Consider the following 22180-nt stretch of genomic DNA (forward strand, 5'->3'; position numbering starts at 1 on the left):
GGGGATGGAGGTGGCAAACACTGGATGTAGGGAGGAGGGCCAGATGCTGGATGAGGGGGAGAGAGGGGTCAGATGCTGGATGGAAAGGGGGACAGAGGTGGCTGTAGGAAGAAGAGGAGGGCCAGGCACTGGATGAGGGGGGAGAGATGGCAGACGCTGGATGTAGTGGAGGGAGGAGGGACAGACACTGTATGAGGGGGAGAGAAGGGACATATGCCAGATGGAAATGGGGAGAGGAGGGACAGACAAGGGATGAGGAGGTGAAAGGAGATAGATGCCGGATGGAAGGAGGAGAGAGGATGCAGATGTTGGATGGAACTGGGGAGAGGGAGGGTCCTGAGTGGATGGAAGTGAGGAGAGCAGTGGCGTACCAAGGGGGGGGCGGTGGGGGCGGTCCGCCCTGGGTGCACGCCGCTGGGGGGTGCTGCGGCGCGCACCTACTCCGAGTTCACTAAACTTCTTTGCTCGTTCGCTGCAGCTCCCTCTGCCCCGGAACAGGTTACTTCCAGAGGGAGCTGCAGCGAACGAGCAAAGAAGTTTAGCGAACTCGGAGCAGGCGTGCGCCGCGGCACACCCCCCAGCGGCGTGCACCCGGGGGGGGTGTCATTTCACCGGAGGGGGGGAAGGTGTAATTTAGTGGGGGGGGGCGTGCTGCACCCGGGGGGGGCATCGGAGTTCCACCCCGGGTGCCATCCAGGCAAGGAACGCCACTGGAGGAGAGAGAGGGACTAGATGCTGGATGGTGGAAGGAGAAAAAAAGGGGAGACTCTGGATGTAAGTGAGGAGAAAGAAGGGTCAGACAGTGGATGGAAAGGGGGAGAGAAGAGGCAGACACTGGATAGAAAGGAGAGAGAGAGAGAGAGGGAGGGAGCAGATGCTGGATGGAAAGGGGAGGAAAAGAGAGGGGCAGATGCTGGCGAGAGTTAAGAAGAGATCGAGGAAAGAAGAAACAAGAGACTGGGACCAACGCACAGAGCCGTAGTGAGGGGAGCTGACACTCGGGGCGGGTCGCCGCTGCGCGGCGCACCCTCCTCCCGCTGGAGCGCACCCCCCGGAGCGCATACCTGCAGCGAGGGACGGGCGGGAGGGCCGATCTGCCCCGACTGCACGTTGCTGGGGTGTGTCGGCTCCGCGCTGGTTCAGCGATCTCTATGTCCCGGAACAGGAAGTAACCTGTTCCGGGGCAGAGAGGGCAGCGCACCAGCGCATAGCTGACACCCCCCAGCGGCATGCACCCGGGGCGGACCAACCCCCCCCGCCCCCCCCTTCCTACGCCACTGCCAACGCAATTAGAAAAAGTGAACGGCAACAAAGGTAGGAAAAAATGAATTTTAGTTTTAGTTTAGGATAAAGTAGTGTGGTAGCTGTGTTAATAAATACAGAAAATGGAAATAAGGTGATATCTTTATTGGACTAATTTCAATACATTTTTGACCCTCCTTTCTCATGTCAGAACAGAATACCTTAATAGCAGTATACTGTCCTGGCCTGAGGAAAGAGGTTTTGGCCTCTGAAAGCTAATTGAAAAATGTGTTTAGCCCAATAAAATGGTATCATCATATTTTCCATTTTTTGTTTTATGTGTATTTGTTAACCTATAGTAAAGTGATTGAAATATGTCAGTTTTTGAAATCTGCATCTGCTGTTGAAACCCACGAGACTACCACAGGAAGTCTCAGCTGCCATTTTGAAAACACAGCGGCACAGGCAGGTGGGGGAATAGCGGCAGCGGGCAGGAAAGAACCTGCTCACCTTCAGAGGCCACTAGACCACCAGGACCTTTCAGGTAGGACCAGGTTAGCGGAGACATTGGCTGCAGTGGTAAGAGGGATAGCAGCGTGGAGGTAGGGGAGGGCATCGGACAGCAGTCGGGTGGGCGGCACAGACCACTGTCAGTGCCTGGGGGCCCAGACCACTCTCAGTTTACCCCTGGCACACGTGGAGGGGCATAATCGAATGCGAACACCCATGTCCATGGGCGTCTATGTCCGAGAACGGGTACGTGAAGGGGCGGGACAGACCATATTTTTTTTTGATTATCGGCCGAAGGCGCCCATCTCTGCTCGGCTGATAAACATGCCCCAGTCCCGCCTTCGCCACGCCTCTGACATGCCCCCGTCAACTTTGTTCGTTCCCGCGACAGAGTGCAGTTGCAGGCGCCTAAAATCGGCTTTCGATTATACCGATTTGGGCGCCTTTCCGAGATGGGCGCCCATCTCCTGATTTGGGTCGAAATCTGGGCGCCCATCACTTTCGAAAATAAGGCTGATAGTATATCTCTCCCTACACTTCGTTCACTGGGTAAATCTGCACCCTTCTCCTCCACCGCTAACTCCAGACTCCGTTCCTTTTATCTTGCTGCACCATATGCCTGGAATAGACTTCCTGAGCCGGTACATCAAGCTCCATCTCTGGCCGTCTTCAAATCTAAGCTAAAAGCCCACCTTTTTGATGCTGCTTTTAACTCCTAACCCTTATTCACTTGTTCAGAACCCTTATTTTATTATCCTCACTTTAATATTCCCTTATCTGTTTGTCCTGTTTGTCTGTCCTAATTAGATTGTAAGCTCTGTCAAGCAGGGACTGTCTTTTCATGTTCAAGTGTACAGCACTGCGTACATCTAGTAGCGCTATAGAAATGATAAGTAGTAGTAGTAGTATTCTCTAAAGGGAAGAAGTCACTTCTTTTCCTTTAAGTAATAGGTGGCACATAAATATGCCACCCTGTTATAGAAGTACCTCCATAGTGCCAAATTGTTGAAATAGAAAAGAAAGCATTTTATAAATGTGAATGGCAAATGAAGTTAGAGATTTATTCAAAAGAAGATGACAGATGTTCTAGGTTTTATTTAGCATACTATATGCAAATGTATAACTATCAGAAAAAAAAAACTTCCAATATAGAGTTGTATACAAAACCTTCAAAAAGGTTTTTGCAAAGATTATTTTGTCGTGCTCATATCATACAGTGGCAGCAGCCCAAACATACAGGTTATGGTAGTCAACTGTTTCAGTAATCATTACACAAAAACATAAAAAGCAACTGAAACCTATTCTCAGTGCTTTTTTTGTAGGAAAAAAGGTGCCGGCACTCATACAGTGCCAAACGTAAGGGTGGGGGTGGGGGGGGGGGTCACTATTTATAGCCACACCCCCATAGTATCCACCCCCATTTTACCAACCATGGAGCTTATAAAAAGGTAGCATTGAAAACAGTACACAAGTCCCTAGGCTCAACAAAAGAACCCTTAAGAATGACTATAAATGCCAGCTGAAACCCCCCAAAACCGGACTTTGGTATGCAGGATAAGACCAGAAAAAAAAATTCCCCTTGCTATAAAAATAGCAGACATAAATTTAAAATATTCCATTCACTATATTACAAATTAACAACTACAAATAAAACAAACAAAAAACAGCACAGCTACCACACTAGTTTATCTTAAAAATAAAAATAGAATTAATTTTTCTACCTTTTTGTCTGGCCATGTACTTCTTTTCATTTGTGTTGGTCCTAGTCTCTTGTTTCTACTTTCCTCATCTTCTTTTAACTCTATTGCCAGGATTTCCTGTTTGTCATTTTTCTCTCCTCCTTTTCCCTTCAGCTTTCTTCGATTTTATTTTTTGCCTTTATGCACATTTAGTTCTTTCTTACTATCCAAGCTTCCAGCATTTCTCCCCTTGTCCCCCCTTTCCTCATCTAGTATTTCTCACCTTTGTCCCCTCTTTCCCCATCCAGCATTTCTCCCCTTGCCCTCTCTCCATGCCTCTTCTCTCCCCATCAGCATTTCTTCCCTTTCCCCCCTCTCTCCATCCAGCATCTCTCTACTTGCCCCTTCCCTCCTCATCTAGTATTTCTCCCCTTGTTCCGTCTTTCTCCATCCAGTATTTCTCCTCTTTGTCCCCTCTTTCCCCATCCAACATTTCTCCCCTTGCCCTCTCTCCATGCCTCTTCTCTCCCCATCAGCATTTCTTCCCTATCCCCCTCTCTCCCCATCCAGTATTTCTCCTCTTCCTCCTCTCTCCCCATCCAGTATTTCTCAATTTGCCCCTTCTCTCCCCATCCAGTATTTTTTCCCTTGGTCCCCTCTTTCCCCATCCAACATTTCTCCCCTTGCCCTCTCTTTCCATCCAGCATCTCTCTACTTACCCCTTCTTTCCTCATCCAGTATTTCTCCCCTTGTCCCCTCTCCTCCCCATCCAGTATTTCTCCCCTTGCCCCCTCTCCTCTCCATTTCTCCCCCTGCCTCCTTTCACTCCATCCAGCAACTCCAGAAGCAGCAGCGGGGAAAATCAAAAAGAAAAAGGCTCGAGGCCACACTGCCCAGACGCTCGCTGTCGTCTCTGCTGATCCCCTGCCCTTCTGACATCAGCTTCTTGTTCCGGGGCAGGGGATCGGCAGAGACAACAGTGCATGTCCTAGCACTGCAGCCCCGTGCCTGCTACTGCTTGCAGTGCTGTGCCCGAGGAGCTGGTGCTGCTGCTTGTGTGCAGCTTTGTGGCCAGGGGAGAAGAGCGGGAAAGGGATAAAAAGGTGCCAGTACACTGTACCAGCGCGTACCATCACAAAAAAAGCACTGCCTATTCTTACAGAAATACTTCAAAAACTGTGAGCAATATCAGTTCACCAATAGTATTATTACAGTACTTATCTGTGTGGTGATAGTGAATAAAGAACAGGCCCAAAAGAATTTTGTGAGTCTTTTTATCCTTTTGGAAAAATGTTAGAACTCTCTCACACCACTACTAATGTCACGGGCCTATAACTATCCATATCTAGGGTGTATAACTATTCATATCCTATACAGATGGACAGATACTCAATATTAATAGTCCATATTTTTTTTAATGTGCTAAAAAGTTGTACCTTTGATTCTGTTGTAAAAATTGGTGTTCATGTTTTTGATTGCAAACTCCTCATAAGGACTTTTTTCCCTCTAAAATGTTGACTTCAAATATTGGTTACATTTTAGCTGGATAAATTGCTATATAGCCAAAATGTAAGCATTTGAATGACGTTTGATTTTGGAGATGGGCTGTGGGCAGAGGAAAAAGTTGAACACAGAGTGATGAAACTCAGCCACTCTTTGTATAACTTATCCATGTAAGTGCCATTGCCAAATAGCAGATATAACTTTGTATGACTAGTTCATCTGTATAAAGTTATATGTGTACATATCCTGAAGCATAGCGTATAGGCGCCCTGCTAGCACTTTCACAGGTATTCTACACATTTACCCGTGCAATGGATACATACACAGTAGACTTACCCTTTATGGCACTTATTATAGAAGCAGCCCCTTGTGCAAATGGCAGCAGTTAAATGCCTAGAGAGGCCAAGATATATACATGCCATTTCTAAACAGGGACCATTCAGACGTGGGGAAGCTAACAACATACAGATGTCAAAGGGGCACAGGTAGGGTGGGGAGGGGGGAATGTCCTGGGTGAGCCCATAATACAGATGTGGATTCACATAGAAAATTCATGTCTCTACCAAAAAAGATAGATGTCGTTATTTACAGCTCCTCAAGGCATGTGTAAGTGCCTTCTATAAGGGGTAGCTGTAAATCCCAATGTCTGAACCCCCTAAAAATCACCCCCTCCCTGCAGCCACAGCCACCCTGATACAGCAATCCCCCTGATCCTGTTCACAACCCCCTCCAATGTCAACCCCTCACCCAGTGGCAAACAGCTTTCCCAATCCTAGCCCCTCTGTGACAACCCATCGATGCCAGTGCACCCCTCCCCCCATGGCAAACTCTGCTATGTGCAACCGCCCACCATATGTTATCCTCCCACTGAGACCCAATCCTCCCTGGAGGGTCTGTGCTGCCAAGATGCAATCCCCCCCCCCCCCCCCCGGCAAACCCCCTTCACCCCCTGATTCACTTCCTGGGCTTACCAGGGGTCTCTGGCACTGTTCTTTCTAAGCTGAGCGTGAGTCTTCCACCTACAGCCCTGCCAGTGGGGGATGCTACTTCTCTATCACATTTTCAATAGTGAGGGACATGCAAGTTCTGCAGGACTCCAGGGAACCTGCCTGTCTCTAGTGATTGAAAACACACTATTGAATTGAAACACCACCCCCCACTGGCAGCTATGCAGTTGGAGGACTTCTGCTCAGCTTAGAGGAAACAGTGATCTCTGGGGGGGTGTTAAGATGGAAGCAATGCCCACTTACTCCCACTTTGAAGATCAGGTCTCTCAAAATGGCTGCTGAGAACCCTACAGGTAATATTGCAGTATTACTGCTAGGGGTCAGACATCCATATATGAGCCTTTCTTAGCCAGGTTCATTAAATCTGTTCTTTAAACTAAATCATTCTCATCCTGGTATTGAGCCCATGGCAGTCAGCATTTTTTTTCTAATGCAAAAATGGCCAAATGCAGGGACAAACGCAAAAGTTTTGCTGTCTGCTTGTGCTAAGCACACAGCATTTATTTTTTTTGGGGGGGGGGGTGGAACAGGGGCATAGCCAGACTTCGGTGGGAGGGGGGGTCCAGAGCCCGAGGTGAGGGGGCACATTTTAGCCCCCCCCCCGGTGCCACCGACCCCCCCCCCAGCCATTATCGACCCCCCCCGCGCCGCTGACCCCCCTGGTGCCACCGACCCCCCCTCCCCGCCATTGCCGACCTCCCCACCGCCGCCAACTTTGATGACCCCTGCCGACAACCCTCTCAACCCCCCTCCGTCGCCGTGGGCCACCTTTGCTGGTGGGGGACCCCAATCCCCGCCAGCCGAGGAGGTCCTCTTCTTCCCCCGAAGGCATCGTTCTGTTTCTGACATCAGGACCTCAGACTCACAGAAACAGAACGAAGCCTGGCTGATCTGGCAGCAAAGGTAGCCCATGGCAACGGCGGGGGAAGGTTGGCAGGGGAAGGAGGGGGGTCAAGAGGGGTCAGCAGGGGGGTCCAGGGCCAAATCTACGGGGGCCCAGCCCCTCCGGCCCCACGTAGCTATGCCACTGGTGTGGAATGGGTAGAGATTCAGCATGGAAGCAATAAGCAGTTAGTGTATCCTAACTGATTAGCGTATGGTTAACACAGTAATCCCCTGCATTAACTTCCCGTATTAACTTCTGCCACATGCCATCTCTAACTCTAGGTACCTTTTTTTTTTTCTAGCGCTGGGGGCTTACTGGCATTGTGTGCTTCCCAGTTACTGCCAGGTTTGCACAGGAGCCCTTACCGCCTCCTAAATAGGAGGCGGTAAGGGCTCTGGGAGTAAATGGCCATGCGCCAATGTGATGACTTAGCGCGTGGCTATTTTCTTCCCCTTTGGGGGGGGGGGGGGAAATCTTTTATGTGCTGCAGTAAAAGGGAGCATCAACGCCCAGCAAACCTGTGCGCCAACTCCACCATGGGCCCCCTTTTACCGCAGCTTGGTAAAAGGACCCCTAAAATTGTGATCAAGGTGACTGGATCATACCATTACATACAGAACAATTAGTTTACAATGAATCCCTACCATGCCTCTGTCTGGTAAAAAGTTAAACAAGACATGTATTTGCAAATTGTAATGCATAATTCCTATTTATTTGTTAATTTTTAATGTATTGAAAATGATTTTGTAAAAGTGAATTTGGCAGGTGCAGAAGTTTGTACACTCTTCCAATTGATTCATCACTACTTCTAATTAAAGTTATTAAGGCTTAAATACAGTTTAGTGACTTATAAGGCCTTTAATAAGTCAGGTGAAGACATTTTGAGGGGCATAGTTTTCATGATAGAAATTGCACGCTTATTTGTGTATATATGTGTTTTTTTAAGGTACGCAATGGCAGTGATGCCAATTCTCCATCGCTTGGCAAGTACTGCGGAGCTGCTCTGCCTAACCCCATATTCCCTAAAAATCGTGCTCTGTACTTGCGTTTCAAGAGTGACAGCTCAATCAGTCATCGTGGATATGAGATCACCTGGACCTCATTTCACACTGGTATGACGACTTTCCATTAAATATTGCTTAATCACATCTGGCAGATTTAAGCTAGTTCCCTAATTATCTGTGATATTATTTAGAAAGATTATAACCAAGTCTGCTCCTTTTTAATATTTTCTTCATTGGGAAGCATTTTTTCATATTAACGGCTGAGCAAAAAAAATTAAATCAGTTTCAAAATCCCCTGCTGTCTTTTTGAGAAAAACGATATAGTGTTCTTGAATAATTCTTCATAGCATAAACATTACTGAGCAACCAAATTTCTCACAGATGCCTTAGGGATCCTTTTACTAAGCTGTGGTAAGGAATAGCGCATGCTTACCGCAGCTTGAAAAGGCTTACCGCGGATGGTTCCAAATGTGTACGCACTACCCACACACTAAAATATATATTTTTTTGGCTGAGGAGGCATGTCTGGGAGCGGAGAGTGGGCGTTTCTGCACTAATCAGCACATCTGCATTACCGCAAGATTAGTGCGTGATCCCTTACCATCTAAAAAATAGGTAATGGTAGGTGCACACACTGTAATTTTTGAATTTTTGTTAATGGCTGTGTGCTAATGGCAATGGCTTTCCTCATGTCTATCTCAATAGCAGACTAAGGACTTTTCCTCCAGGAACTTGTCTAAACCTTTTTTTAAACCCAGAAACACTAACCACTTTTACCATATCCCTTTACCACATCCATCGGCAACGAGTTCCAGAGCTTAACTATTCTTTAAGTGAAAAAATATTTCCTCCTATTTGTTTTAAAATTATTTCCATGTAATTTCACTGAGTTTCTCTTAGTCTTTGTACTTTTTGAAAGAGTGAAAAATCGATTCACTTCTACTCGTTCTACACCACTCAGGATATTGTAGACCTCAATCATATCCCCCTCTTGGCCCTAACCTCTTTAGCCTTTCCTCATATGAGAGAATTTCCATTTCCACTCTCTTCCCATGCCACGCCTCCTCAGAGAATATTTCTAAAAAAAATTCTATAGCATGCAGCTTATCATGTGATGACAGGCAGACTACTTCAAGACACCTTAAAGCATAAGTACATACAGTGGTGGAAATAAGTATTTGATCCCTTGCTGATTTTGTAAGTTTGCCCACTGACAAAGACATGAGCAGCCCATAATTGAAGGGTAGGTTATTGGTAACAGTGAGAGATAGCACATCACAAATTAAATCCGGAAAATCACATTGTGGAAAGTATATGAATTTATTTGCATTCTGCAGAGGGAAATAAGTATTTGATCCCCCACCAACCAGTAAGAGATCTGGCCCCTACAGACCAGGTAGATGCTCCAAATCAACTCGTTACCTGCATGACAGACAGCTGTCGGCAATGGTCACCTGTATGAAAGACACCTGTCCACAGACTCAGTGAATAAGTCAGACTCTAACCTCTACAAAATGGCCAAGAGCAAGGAGCTGTCTAAGGATGTCAGGGACAAGATCATACACCTGCACAAGGCTGGAATGGGCTACAAAACCATCAGTAAGACGCTGGGCGAGAAGGAGACAACTGTTGGTGCCATAGTAAGAAAATGGAAGAAGTACAAAATGACTGTCAATCGACAAAGATCTGGGGCTCCACGCAAAATCTCACCTCGTGGGGTATCCTTGATCATGAGGAAGGTTAGAAATCAGCCTACAACTACAAGGGGGGAACTTGTCAATGATCTCAAGGCAGCTGGGACCACTGTCACCACGAAAACCATTGGTAACACATTACGACATAACGGATTGCAATCCTGCAGTGCCCGCAAGGTCCCCCTGCTCCGGAAGGCACATGTGACGGCCCGTCTGAAGTTTGCCAGTGAACACCTGGATGATGCCGAGAGTGATTGGGAGAAGGTGCTGTGGTCAGATGAGACAAAAATTGAGCTCTTTGGCATGAACTCAACTCGCTGTGTTTGGAGGAAGAGAAATGCTGCCTATGACCCAAAGAACACCGTCCCCACTGTCAAGCATGGAGGTGGAAATGTTATGTTTTGGGGGTGTTTCTCTGCTAAGGGCACAGGACTACTTCACCGCATCAATGGGAGAATGGATGGGGCCATGTACCGTACAATTCTGAGTGACAACCTCCTTCCCTCCGCCAGGGCCTTAAAAATGGGTCGTGGCTGGGTCTTCCAGCACGACAATGACCCAAAACATACAGCCAAGGCAACAAAGGAGTGGCTCAGGAAGAAGCACATTAGGGTCATGGAGTGGCCTAGCCAGTCACCAGACCTTAATCCCATTGAAAACTTATGGAGGGAGCTGAAGCTGCGAGTTGCCAAGCGACAGCCCAGAACTCTTAATGATTTAGAGATGATCTGCAAAGAGGAGTGGACCAAAATTCCTCCTGACATGTGTGCAAACCTCATCATCAACTACAGAAGACATCTGACCGCTGTGCTTGCCAACAAGGGTTTTGCCACCAAGTATTAGGTCTTGTTTGCCAGAGGGATTAAATACTTATTTCCCTCTGCAGAATGCAAATAAATTCATATACTTTCCACAATGTGATTTTCCGGATTTAATTTGTGATGTGCTATCTCTCACTGTTACCAATAACCTACCCTTCAATTATGGGCTGCTCATGTCTTTGTCAGTGGGCAAACTTACAAAATCAGCAAGGGATCAAATACTTATTTCCACCACTGTAAGTATTGCCATACTGGGAAAGACCAAAGGTCCATCAAGCCCAGCATCCTGTTTCCAACAGTGGCCAATCCAGGTCACAAATACCTGGCAATATCCCAAAAAAGTACAAAACATTTTATACTGCCTATCCCAGAAATAGTGGATTTTCCCCAAGTCCATTTAATAATGATCCATGGACTTTTCCCTTAGGAAGCCATCCAAACCTTTTTTTAAACTCTGCTAAGCTAACCGCCTTTACCACAGTCTCCAGCAACGAATTCCAGAGTTTAATCACACGTTGAGTGAAGAAAGATTTTCTCCGATTCGTCCCAAATTTACTACATTGTAGCTTCATCGCATGCCCCCAGCCCTAGCAGTTTTGGAAAGCGCAAACAGACGCTTCACATCTACCCATTCAACTCCACTTATTATTTTATAGAGTGGAGCACTAAGCCTTTAGTTCTGCCAACATTACCTGGATAATCTAAATATATAGCTTCTCTAGACAGTATCTGAAAATCTTTGCAAACTGGATACCTTTATTGCTCCCAGCCCCTTTATAAGGCTAGCATTAGTGAACGTATAAGTCCAAACACTTAACTAGCAAAATGAAGTAACTAGTACTAAAGTCTGAAGACTTAAGATGTGTACAATCATTTTTTTAATGGTTAACTTAATATCCAACGTAGATACAGTATGTCCTATGGGCAGTTAAGGAAGAATAATTAAATCAACATTTAGTAGACATACAGTAGGAGAAATTTTTGTAGTGTTACAATGTTAACTGTGTGTTAATTGCCTAACACACTTTAGTAACAGCAATTGTCATGGCCACTGAATTATGGCAGATAGAGGATCCTGAGTATAAAGAAACTCCCTTTTTCTTTTGCAGAAAGAATAATTCTGAACTAAGTCAACTAATTTTATTTTCAGGTTGTGGTGGAGTGTTGTATGGTGACCATGGTTCATTTACCAGTCCGGAATACCCTGGAACCTACAGTAATAACACTGACTGTGAATGGAACATCATAGCCCCTGTGGGGAGAATAGTTACAATCAGCTTTGCTTTTATCAGCATTGATGATCCTGGCGATTGTAGCAACAACTATCTGAAACTCTACAATGTACCAAATGTTAACATTCCAGCTGCAGGACCATATTGTGGAGCAGTATGTATCACATTTTTAAAACACAGACCCTTTTTATCCTTATATTTTGTTTTTATCACATCTTATCAGCTAGTTGACATCAGTTTGTATTGCATTTGAAAGACTGCGATTGTTTTACAGAAGTGTTTTCCAAAGTGTACTAGTGCCATCTAGTGACACAGCAAGGGTAGTACTGAGAGGGTTTCTTTCCTTTAAGAGCTGCTGTGTTTCAAAATATGTGCAGCCTGCTCTTCTGGCAGCCAACACAATAGGCTACTACATCAAGGCATTTTGGCCTGCCAGGTTCAGAGGTGCAGGAAAGTGTAGGTAAAGGAGTAAAGCTACATGAGTCAGAGCCAAATAGGCTCCAAGAACTAAGGGGTCCTTTTACTAAGGTGTGCCGAGAAATGGCCTGTATTAATGTAGGTGTGTGTTTTGGACGCGCGCAGGTCCATTTTCCAGTGTGCCTGTAAAAAGGCCTTTTTGGGCGGGGCCGAAATGGGCATGTGGCAAAATAAAAATTGGCGCATATCCATTTTGGGCCTGAGACCTTACCACCAACCACTGACTTAGCGGTACGGTCTCACGCATTAACCAGGAGGTAATCATCAGCGGTACACTGCTTATTACTGCCCAGTTAGCACTGTACGGTAGAAATTAAAAAATATTTTTGGGCACGCATATTGGACATGCGTAAAAAATGGAATTACCTTCCAGGGCACGCAGTAGCTGGGCAGTAGTTCCAAATTGACGTGCGCTGGATGCACGTAGGTGCCTACGCGCTTTTGTAAAAGGGCCTCTAACTTTTCCGAGATGGGGGAATTTCTCAGGAAAAGGTTAGTTGGATGGGAACAGCTGAAGAAAGTAGAACAGCAGTAGGCAAAACTGAAAGGAGCTATTTTAAAGGCGACAAACCTTTATGTTAGAAAATTACATAAAAGTAAGAGGGAAAGAAGGCTGTTCTGGTTCTCAAAAGTAGTAGCTGAAAAGGGAAGGGAAAGAAGGGTAGCCTTCATACATTACAAGACGACTCAGGAAGAGGAGGGCAGACAAAAATAACTGCAAAAGCTAAGAGAAGCTGGAAAAGCTGTCAGGAATGCAAAGAGGCAAATGGAAGAAAAGATAGCTGATACAGTAAAACTGGGGAACAAGACATTTTTCAGATATATAAATGACAGGAAGAAGTGCCATAATTACATTGTGTTGCTCAAAGCTCAGGTGGGGGAAAATGTAGAAGCTGATAAGGATACAGCTGAACTGCTTAACAATTATTTCTGTTCTATGTTCATGGATGAAAGGCCGGGGGTAGGATCGCAGAAAACAAATGCAAATGGGGATGGATATATGGTAGACCGGGACCAATTCTCAGAAGACTCTGTTCCTGAGGAGCCAGCTAAACTAAAAGTAGACAATGCGATGGGGTCTGATGGGATACATCTGAGGGTGCTCAAGGAACTCAGAGAGGTTCTGGTGGCTCTGCTGTCTGATATCTTCAATGCTTCCTTAGAGTCTAGAGTGGTCCCGGAGGACTGGCGAAGAGCAGATGTGGTCCCTCTGCACAACAGTGGGAGTAAGGAGGAGGTTGGAAATTACAGACCTGTCAGTGTGACCTAGGTGGTTAGCAAACTAATGGAAACGCTTCTAAAGAGGTGATAATGCCCCTATATAAGTCTCTGGTGAGGCCCCATTTAGAGTACTGTATGTAATTCTGGAGACCACACCTAAACAGGATGGAGTTGGTCCAGAGGGCAGCCACAAAATTGGTAAGTGGTCTTGATCATAAAACATATAGGGACAGGCTTAGGAACTTCAACATGTATACGCTGGAAGAGAGGCGAGAGAGAGAGGGGCTATAATAGAGATGTTTAAATACCTCAGTGGCATTAATATATAGGAGGTGAGCCTTTTTATTTATTTATTTAGCACATTTATACCCCACTTTTTCCCACAGTTTTGCAGGCACAAAATGGCTTACAATGTACTGATGAGGCTAACGCCAGATCAGTTGTTATACAATTACAATCAAATTAGAAAGGATATAAGGAACAGGGTAAGAAAAAGGGAAAGGTTAAAGAGTCTAAAATGGTCCACGGATATGTTATTAGGAAGGACTTTAGGTTATATGTTGAATCCTTAAAGACAGCTTTCCGAGATAGGCTGGTCCTAGATAGATTCCCAGTGCTGAGACGGTTCTGGTTTGTTGAACAGCTCTCGGCAAGGCGTTCCATAATTGGGTGGAAGTGGAGATGAAATCTGTCCCTGAGATGAGTGGTGAAGCGATCCGTTCACTCTATGGTGTTTAGACACAATTACTAAGTGGTCCCAAAGGCGCTGCTGTAATGCTGAACAGGTGGTGGTCGGGACAGGAGACTATAGCGATCATGTGGCAGGCTGGGTAGAAATAGGCTCAGACGGAGTATGACAGTGGCGTAGCCACAGGTGGGCCTGGATGGGCCAGGGCCCACCCACTTAGGGCTCAGGCCCACCCAACAGTAGCACCCATTTAGTGGTAGATGGTGGAGATCCCAAGCTCTACCAGCTGAAGACTTCCCCCTGATGGTAAGAAAAATGCTAGTCTCCATGCTACCAGCACCTGCACATGCTCAGTTTTCAGCGCATGCCTGCTGCAGACTGCCAAGGTGGAAAGAAGCATTTTCTCACCAGCTGAGATATTTTTTTGGTTGTGGGGGGGGGGAGAACACTTGGTGCCCACCCAGTTCTTGCCTAGGCCCACCCAAAAAAGAATTTTCTGGCTACACCCCTGGAGTATGACAGGGGGAGTCCTGGAGAGCAGAAGAAGTTAGCAGCCTGGAGGAACAAGAAGATGCCCGCAGTCGTCGACCCAAACGTGCTTCAAATGAAGGATAATAAATAAAAATAAAACAAAACAGAAAAGAAAATAAGATGATACCTTTTTTATTGGACTAATGTCACGGTCTTACCATGACTTAGCGACATCCAGGGACCAGGCCTGTGAGAGTGAGGAGGAGTCTGCAGTTGACATCCAAGGACCAGGCTGGCCTGTGAGAGTGAGGAGGAGTCTGCTGCTGCACCCACCGGCGCTTTGCCGGCACACATTGAACCATTTTGGGGATTGGACGTGCCGGCATCTGTTTTGGATGATGTCAGATGCGGGACCCGATTTAACCCCGCCAATATTTGAATCAGACGCTCTAGTGTCAAAGCCGCCCCAGCCTTGGTTTGTTGGTCGCTGCGGGGTTTGAGATGTGTGCTGCTTGCGTCAGTGTGGGATTGTCTTCAACCCTGTGCTTGCTGAGTATTGCTGCTTGAGTCTGTGTAAGCTTGCTTTTTGAACTTGCGTCTGTGTGTTACCAGCGCAGCGTGTGCTGCTTGTGTCACTGTGGGTTCACCTTTATCCCTGTGCTCGCTGAGTATTTCCTAGGCAGCGTGTTGCTGCTTGAGTCTGTGTAAACTTGCTTCTTGACCTTGCCTCTGTGTATGTTTCCAGCGCAGCATGTGCTGCTTGTGTCTGTGGGGGTTCGTCTTTACCCCTGTGTTTGTTGAGTATTCTTAGGCAGCGTGTGGCTACTTATGTTTGAATGGGCTTGCCCTTGGTATTCTGCTTGTGCTGAGACCTACACACCATATCACTGTTTGTGTCTGAGTGGGCTTGCCCTTAGTTTTGTGCTTTGTGAGTGAGCCTATGCAGTGTGTTGCTGCCTTGCTCTGTGTGGGCTTGCCTTTAGCCAAGTGCTTGCTTCTGCCCACTTCTTGTACTCTTTTCTTCCTTTTCTTGCTTGTTGTTTGGGTTCCAGTTCGGCCTTGCAGCCCATGTGCTTTGACTCTGTTACTCATGGGTTCCACTTCGGTGTTGCTGCCCGTATGAGTATTCTGCTTTCTCCACCTGTGTCCTGCTTTCTGGTCTCTTTGTGTAAGATGGGCCTTTTGGCCTTTTAGTTTCCTTTTGCTAGTGTGGATTCAGTCTGACATAGGCCTCGGCCTTTGTCCAGGGGCTCACTACCAAATGTAACAACTAACAATACAAATGAAGGAAAACTCTGGAATGAGGGGGCATACGATGAAGTTAAGAGGAAATAGGCTTAGGAGGAATCTAAGAAAATACTCTTTCACGGAAAGGGTGGTGGATGCGTGGAAGGAGACAAGGACTGTGTCAGAATTTAAGAAAGCATGAGACAGACATTTGGGAACCCTTAGGAAAGGAAGAGTTAGTGGTTACTAAGGATGGGCAGACTGGATGGGCCACTTGCCCCTTAACTGCCATCATGTTTCTAAGCCTACCCTGTATCTTTCTGTAACATGAAAATATATTCTATCTGTGGAATATCTATAGATATTCAGCCATTGACAGGGTTGAGGAATTTTGTGAAATAGAATTCTTATGAAACTGAAACTACAAGTTCATCAATGTAATGGGGTAATACTCTTCATTACCTTTGGGCATGTATGTACACATGGGCATGTAACCTTGAGCATATACCCCTCTCCCCCCAGCCAGGAGCCATTTCTGGCCAGTTTTAAATCGCTTTAATATCGACCCCTAGTACAACTACAACTACTTTTTGAAAACCAGAATAACAAATCCCTAGGAAATTTAGATTTTAAAACACATTGAATTGATTGTTGATCATATTTAAACTCAAAAACATTAAAGGGAACTTTAAGTTTAAAATAGCTTTGGACTTGCATCCCATCCCCTCCAGTGACTTTAAACCTCTCGCCCTAAGCAGCCTGCTGAGGATGACTTGGCCTCTCATTGCTGGATGTGGACAGGAGGGGGAACTGTGCTCTAAAACAGAATCTCTCCGCACTGTTCTCACAACAGCAGGGATCATTTTTCTTTCCTCATTTTGAGCTTTTGTGAGAAGGTGAGTTAAATAAAAATTAAGGAGGGAATTAAATAAATGACATTGAAACTTAGTTGCTATTCTATAAGGGGCATTCGCCTTATATAGTATAGAGTTTAGTGTGGATCCTGCGTCTAACTTTTGGGTGCTGGACTTATACCTTCTGAAACCTGGTGTCACTCCCAATGCCCAAGTTAGGCATGGTTAGGCAGTATTCTGTAATTCCACATGCAACTTTTTGGAACACCCTCGACACACTCTTGGTCATGCCCTCTTTTGAGATACATGCAATAGGAGTTAGACAACGTGCCTTATAGAAAAACGTGCATCCATATAAGCATGCAAATTTTAATGAGTGTCAATTAACATCAGTAATTGGTTGATAACACCCAATTATTAATGGTTCAGAGGTCATTATCCAGTTTATTTGCACATACATCTTAGAAGCGCACCCAAAATTGGGCACCGTATATAGAATCTGGGGGTAATCGACTTGATGGAGCTTAAGTCAAAGTGAGCAAGCTATGGCCTATTAGCCTTATTCACCCATGGAAGCTTTACTACGTTCTGCTACAGTGAGTCAAGTCTGAGCCCACAGCAGATATGGCAGCATTGGACCTGCTCCTCGGAGACCTTTAGTAGCATGCTCTTCCCCATCTCCCTCCAACCAAAATGTTTACCCACATGTTGGCCATGTGAACAGTAGTGTTCAGCAGCACTTTAACAGACATCCTGTGGTTACCAGCAACTATAAACTGATTTGCCTAGTAGATTACCAAATGGCCACCAAGCTTCAGATCTGCCAGCCATTGTTGGGTTACCGAACATGTTTGGAATATATATCATCTGTATTAAGATCTGGCATACAATGCTTGTTTGAAGTAACACTTTATCGCACAATTAAATTGGAGGAGCGTAGAAGAAGAATCTTCTATGTTGTGGGTTTAATACTATGGAATAAAATCCCACAACGAATTAGAGAAATTAATGTTCTGAGAGATTTTAAGAGAGAACTTAAGACATTGCTATTTATTGAAGCTTATGGGTGATTTCAGCTTGTTTGCGTGAGAAAGTATTATTTGTAGTAATGTCTGAATAGCAGGTGGACTGTGTTTGTTTATAATTCATGTGTACTGAACAATTTGAAATGTGATTGTTATGAATGTAAACTTGTAATCCATCTAGAACAGTGGATAGTGTGGAATAAAAATGTTTTAATAAATAATAAATAAATTAGCTGTACCTATTGGTTAGAGCAGCAGGAGGTCAACCAGGGAAGCCAGGGTTCAAATCTCACTGCTGCTCCTTGATTTCTTGGACAAGTCATTTAACACCCATTGCCCCAGGTACATATTTAGGGTCCTGTTTACTAAGGTGCGCTAGCATTTTTAGCGAGTGCACAAAATTAGTGCCCACTAACTGTGTAGGCGCCCATAGGAATATTGTGGACGCCTACACAGTTAGCTTGCGCTAATGGTTAGCGCGCACTAAAAGCACTAATGCACCTCTAGCGCAGCTTAGTAAATGGGGCCCTTAGACTGCTAGCCCTCTAGAAACAGAAGAAATCTACTGTACCTTGAGCTACTACTGAGAAAGATGTAATCTAAATTCAAATCCAAAATCCAGTGTCAGGCATAGGTAGCAAAAGCGAGGGTTCCAAAGTACACAAGCAAAAACAGCAAACAAGTAAAAAGGACAAATGGGCCTTCAAGACTGGAACAATCCAGAGTCCTTTATTAAACCTACCTGACAGGGGCTGTGTTTCGGCATGTCTATGCCTGCCTCAGGGGACAGTGTAAAAAAGTACTCTCAAAAGAGACACAATAGTTGTGACAATGTTCTTCAAACAGCACTCCAGATAAAATCAAAAGCGTAAGATAAACCTAGAAAACGCTGCAGCACTTACGCCGCTTTAATCAGCTCCAACACATGAAATGAATCCAACAAAAAACGGGCAACAGAGATAAATAAACTGCATCTTTCAGAATGTGGTACCTTTCTATGGTGGTTTTGTTGAAAGCTCCCGCTTCAGACCTAATTAAAGCAGCATATGTGCTGCGGCATTTTCAGGTTTTTCTTATTCTCTTGATTTTATCTGCAGTGCTCTTTGAAGAACATTGTCACAATTATTGTGTCTCTTTCGATAGTACTTTTTTAAAGTGACCTCTGAGGCAGGTGTAGACATGCTGAAACATGGCCTGTGTCGGTTCAATTTAATAAAGGACTCTCAATTGTTCAAGTCTTAAAGACTGACAAACTATAGAGCATTTCTACCTTACCATAATGGCACTAATTTCCTGGAGACACAAGAAGTGTCTACCTAAGAAAAGGCTGCATAGTAAACATTGTAGTGGGCACTAGAACATCAATACACCAGATTAGTACTGATTGATCCTGCACAGTCATTCAATGATAACAGAATACCTGGTCTCTTCCACACACGCAGAACACAGATAGACCCTCACCAAAGACAGAATAAATAGCTACAAGCTAAAAATAGAAATATGTAGACAAAAATTAAACTGAACTCCCAAGAAGCCAGACTTTTCACACAATAAAACACCAGAGAAACAGTAGCGTGTGTCCCCCTCTACTGTGCAAAATATAAAGATAGCAGGTATAAATTTCAAAACTTGACATACTCCAAATACTACGTTACAAAATTAAGGGCTTCTTTTAATAAAAACAGAACAGTTCCAAGCCCCTTCCTCTACATGTGTGCGGCTGCCCCCAGGGCTGCCGAGAGACTGAGCCAGGGCAGGGCCGCCCCCCCCCCCCCCCCCCCCCCCCCCGGATCATCGCTGCTCCCGCTTCCTGCCCAGGATTGCCACCGCTGCTGCCCCCCTCCGCCACAACTACAAATACCTTGGCTGGCGAGGATCCCGAGGCACTGCCAGCAGAAGAAGCCTTCTTACAGCGCTGCTAATCACCACCGCAATTGCCTGCCCTTCCCCTGTGGCTGCTTTTTCTTTCAAAATCATGCGTGGCCTGAGGAGAAAAGCAGCCACTTGGCAGGCAATGCGGCAGAGTGAAGAGCAGTGCTGGAGGAAGCCCTCTTCTGCTGGTGGGGCCTGGGGGGGACCCCGCCAGCCAAACCTGAGGCCCTGGCTCAAAGCCCTGCTGTGTCTGCTCCTCCCCAGCCTCCAAGGGGGGTCCGGCACCGGAGTTTTCTTCAGGGCTTGGAGAGAGGGAGAGACACCCCGTTGCTGGCGCCGGGCCCCCTTGGAGGCTGGGCCCAGGGAAGTTTGACCCCCTGTCCCCCTCTCGGTGGCCCTAACTTCTCCCTCAGAAACAGGAAGTTGATGTCAGAGGGAAAGAGGCCTCAGAGCTAGTAGTCACGCCCCCATGATTGTTTTTCTGTTCTTTTGCCCAGTGGCGTAGCTAGGACTGAATGAGCCCCAGGCAAAAAAAAAAACGTTAGGTGAGCCCCCCTATAACACCATTTATCACAAAGTAGAGGGGACCCATGGGAGGGGGAGAGGGAACCTATTCAGAGCTCCAGTAAAAAAAAAACTGCAAAAAGCAAACGCATTCCAGACCTACTACTACTACTATTTAGCATTTCTATAGAGCTACAAGGCGTACGCAACGCTGCACAAACATAGAAGAAAGACAGTCCCTGCTCAAAGAGCTTACAATCTAATAGACAAAAAATAAAGTAAGCAAATCAAATCAATTAATGTGTACATGAAGGAGGAGAGGAGGGTAGGTGGAGGCGAGTGGTTACAAGTGGTTATGAGTCAAAAGCAATGTTAAAGAGGTGGGCTTTCAGTCTAGATTTAAAGGTGGCCAAGGATGTGGCAAGACATAGGGGCTCAGGAAGTTTATTCCAGGTGTAGGGTGCAGCGAGACAGAAGGCGCGAAGTCTGGAGTTGGAAGTAGTGGAGAAGGGAACAGATAAGAAGGATTTATCCATGGAGCGGAGTGCACGGGAAGGGGTGTAGGGAAGGACGAGTGTGGAGAGATACTGGGGAGCAGCAGAGTGAGTACATTTATAGGTTAGTAGAAGAAGTTTGAACAGGATACGAAAACGGATAGGGAGCCAGTGAAGCGACTTGAGGAGAGGGGTAGTATGAGTAAAGCGACCCTGGCGGAAGACGAGACGGGCAGCAGAGTTTTGAACCGATTGGAGAGGGGAGAGGTGACTAAGTGGGAGGCCAGCAAGAAGCAGATTGCAGCAGTCTAAACGAGAGGTGACAAGGGTGTGGATGAGGGTTTTGGTAGAGTGCTTGGAAAGAAAGGGGCGGATTTTACGGATGTTGTAAAGAAAGAAACGACAGGTCTTGGCGATCTGCTGGATATGATCAGAGAAGGAGAGAGAAGAGTCAAAGATGACCCCAAGGTTTTGAGCTGAGGAGACAGGGAGAATGAGAATGACCTATATAGAAAACCTGTCATAGTAATAGAAATAGTGACTGACATGCAAGATACCAAAGATATACATTTCCCAACGCTTACAATTAATAAATTCTGAAAAAAATAAAATACTTTTTTCTACCTTTGTTGTTTGGGCATTGTTTTACTCCCAATGTCTCTTTTTTGTTTTTTTCTCTGTTTCTTAACTCTCTTTTGAGATAGTTTTCTTCCTTACCCCTGCAGTTGGGACAGCTCGTTAGGGAAGGCAATGTCCATAGTAGAAAGCATTAGGTCAAAAAAATGTCAGTATACCACAAAATATTATGACAACATTTATCAGTGTTTAAAACAACTAGAATAAAAAACATCAGTGGAAAAGTATATACGATAATATTAGTACATTTTAATAAACATATGGATACTTAGGGTGATCACTTAAAGAAAGAAAATCTGTGATATACTGATAGGGAAGAGATTTGGCTTATGCCTTTTCAGTAGTAGATTAAGGCCATTAGTGGGTATTTCCTGGTCTCCAGGGGGCTTTCAATCTAAATTTATAGCTGAGGCAATGGAGGATTATATGACTCACCCAAGTTTAGGATCAGCAGTAGGATCTGAGTTCTGGTTTCCCTGGTTCTCAGCCTGCTGCTCTAACCATTAGGCTAGTACATTATTTACTGCGTCAAGGAACTTAACCGTAAATAACATTTTTCTTTTTTTGCTTTTTTTTTTCAGGCTACAGACATTGCTCCATTTATTAGCAGCTCTCATCGAGTTTTTATAAAATTCCATGCTGAATACGTTAATCTGCCATCAAGTTTCAGGTTAACATGGAGCAGCTGATAAATGCTAGAATCATAGGAACTGAGTTTTGCTAATCTGAAGAACTTTCAGGTCATGAACCTTATATGGAAATGCAATTAATAAAAATACTGAATCCTATTTCTCTGTGCACTTTGTGATTTCATGCAAATCTGAGTCACTCTGCTTATAGCTCATGAAGGGTCCTTTTATTAAGCTGCTTACTACAAGTTAAAAATGCACTACCGCAGAACACATTCAGGCATTCACAATCTAAAAAATAGATTTTATTTTTTAGCATGGGCTGCATCTTTGGAGGCAGAGAGTAAGCATGCCGTGCACTAATTGGGTATCGCAGGTAAATCACCGCACACTGTCTGGTTAGCGCTAGAGCCCTTACCGCCTAGTAAATAGGTAGCAGTAAGGGCTCACGTGCAAATGGCCATGCACTAATTGGAAAATTAGAGTATGGCCATTATTTGGAAA

General features: G+C 45.3%; 1 protein-coding gene across 2 annotated transcripts in view; it reads left to right on the forward strand.

Moving 5' to 3' along the window:
* CUBN (cubilin) overlaps positions 1–21835 on the forward strand; it is a 697556-nt gene extending 675721 nt beyond the window's left edge. For both annotated transcript variants that reach the window (XM_030199596.1, XM_030199602.1), the window contains exons 65-67: positions 7774–7939; positions 11497–11732; positions 21629–21835. In XM_030199596.1, the coding sequence (XP_030055456.1) occupies positions 7774–7939; positions 11497–11732; positions 21629–21736 (510 nt within the window). In that variant the 3' untranslated portion in view covers positions 21737–21835. The remainder of the gene's footprint in view (positions 1–7773; positions 7940–11496; positions 11733–21628) is intronic.
* The last annotated feature ends 345 nt before the right edge of the window (positions 21836–22180 follow it).

This window comes from Microcaecilia unicolor, chromosome 1 (genome assembly GCF_901765095.1).
Source record: "Microcaecilia unicolor chromosome 1, aMicUni1.1, whole genome shotgun sequence".
Taxonomy (NCBI): domain Eukaryota; kingdom Metazoa; phylum Chordata; class Amphibia; order Gymnophiona; family Siphonopidae; genus Microcaecilia; species Microcaecilia unicolor.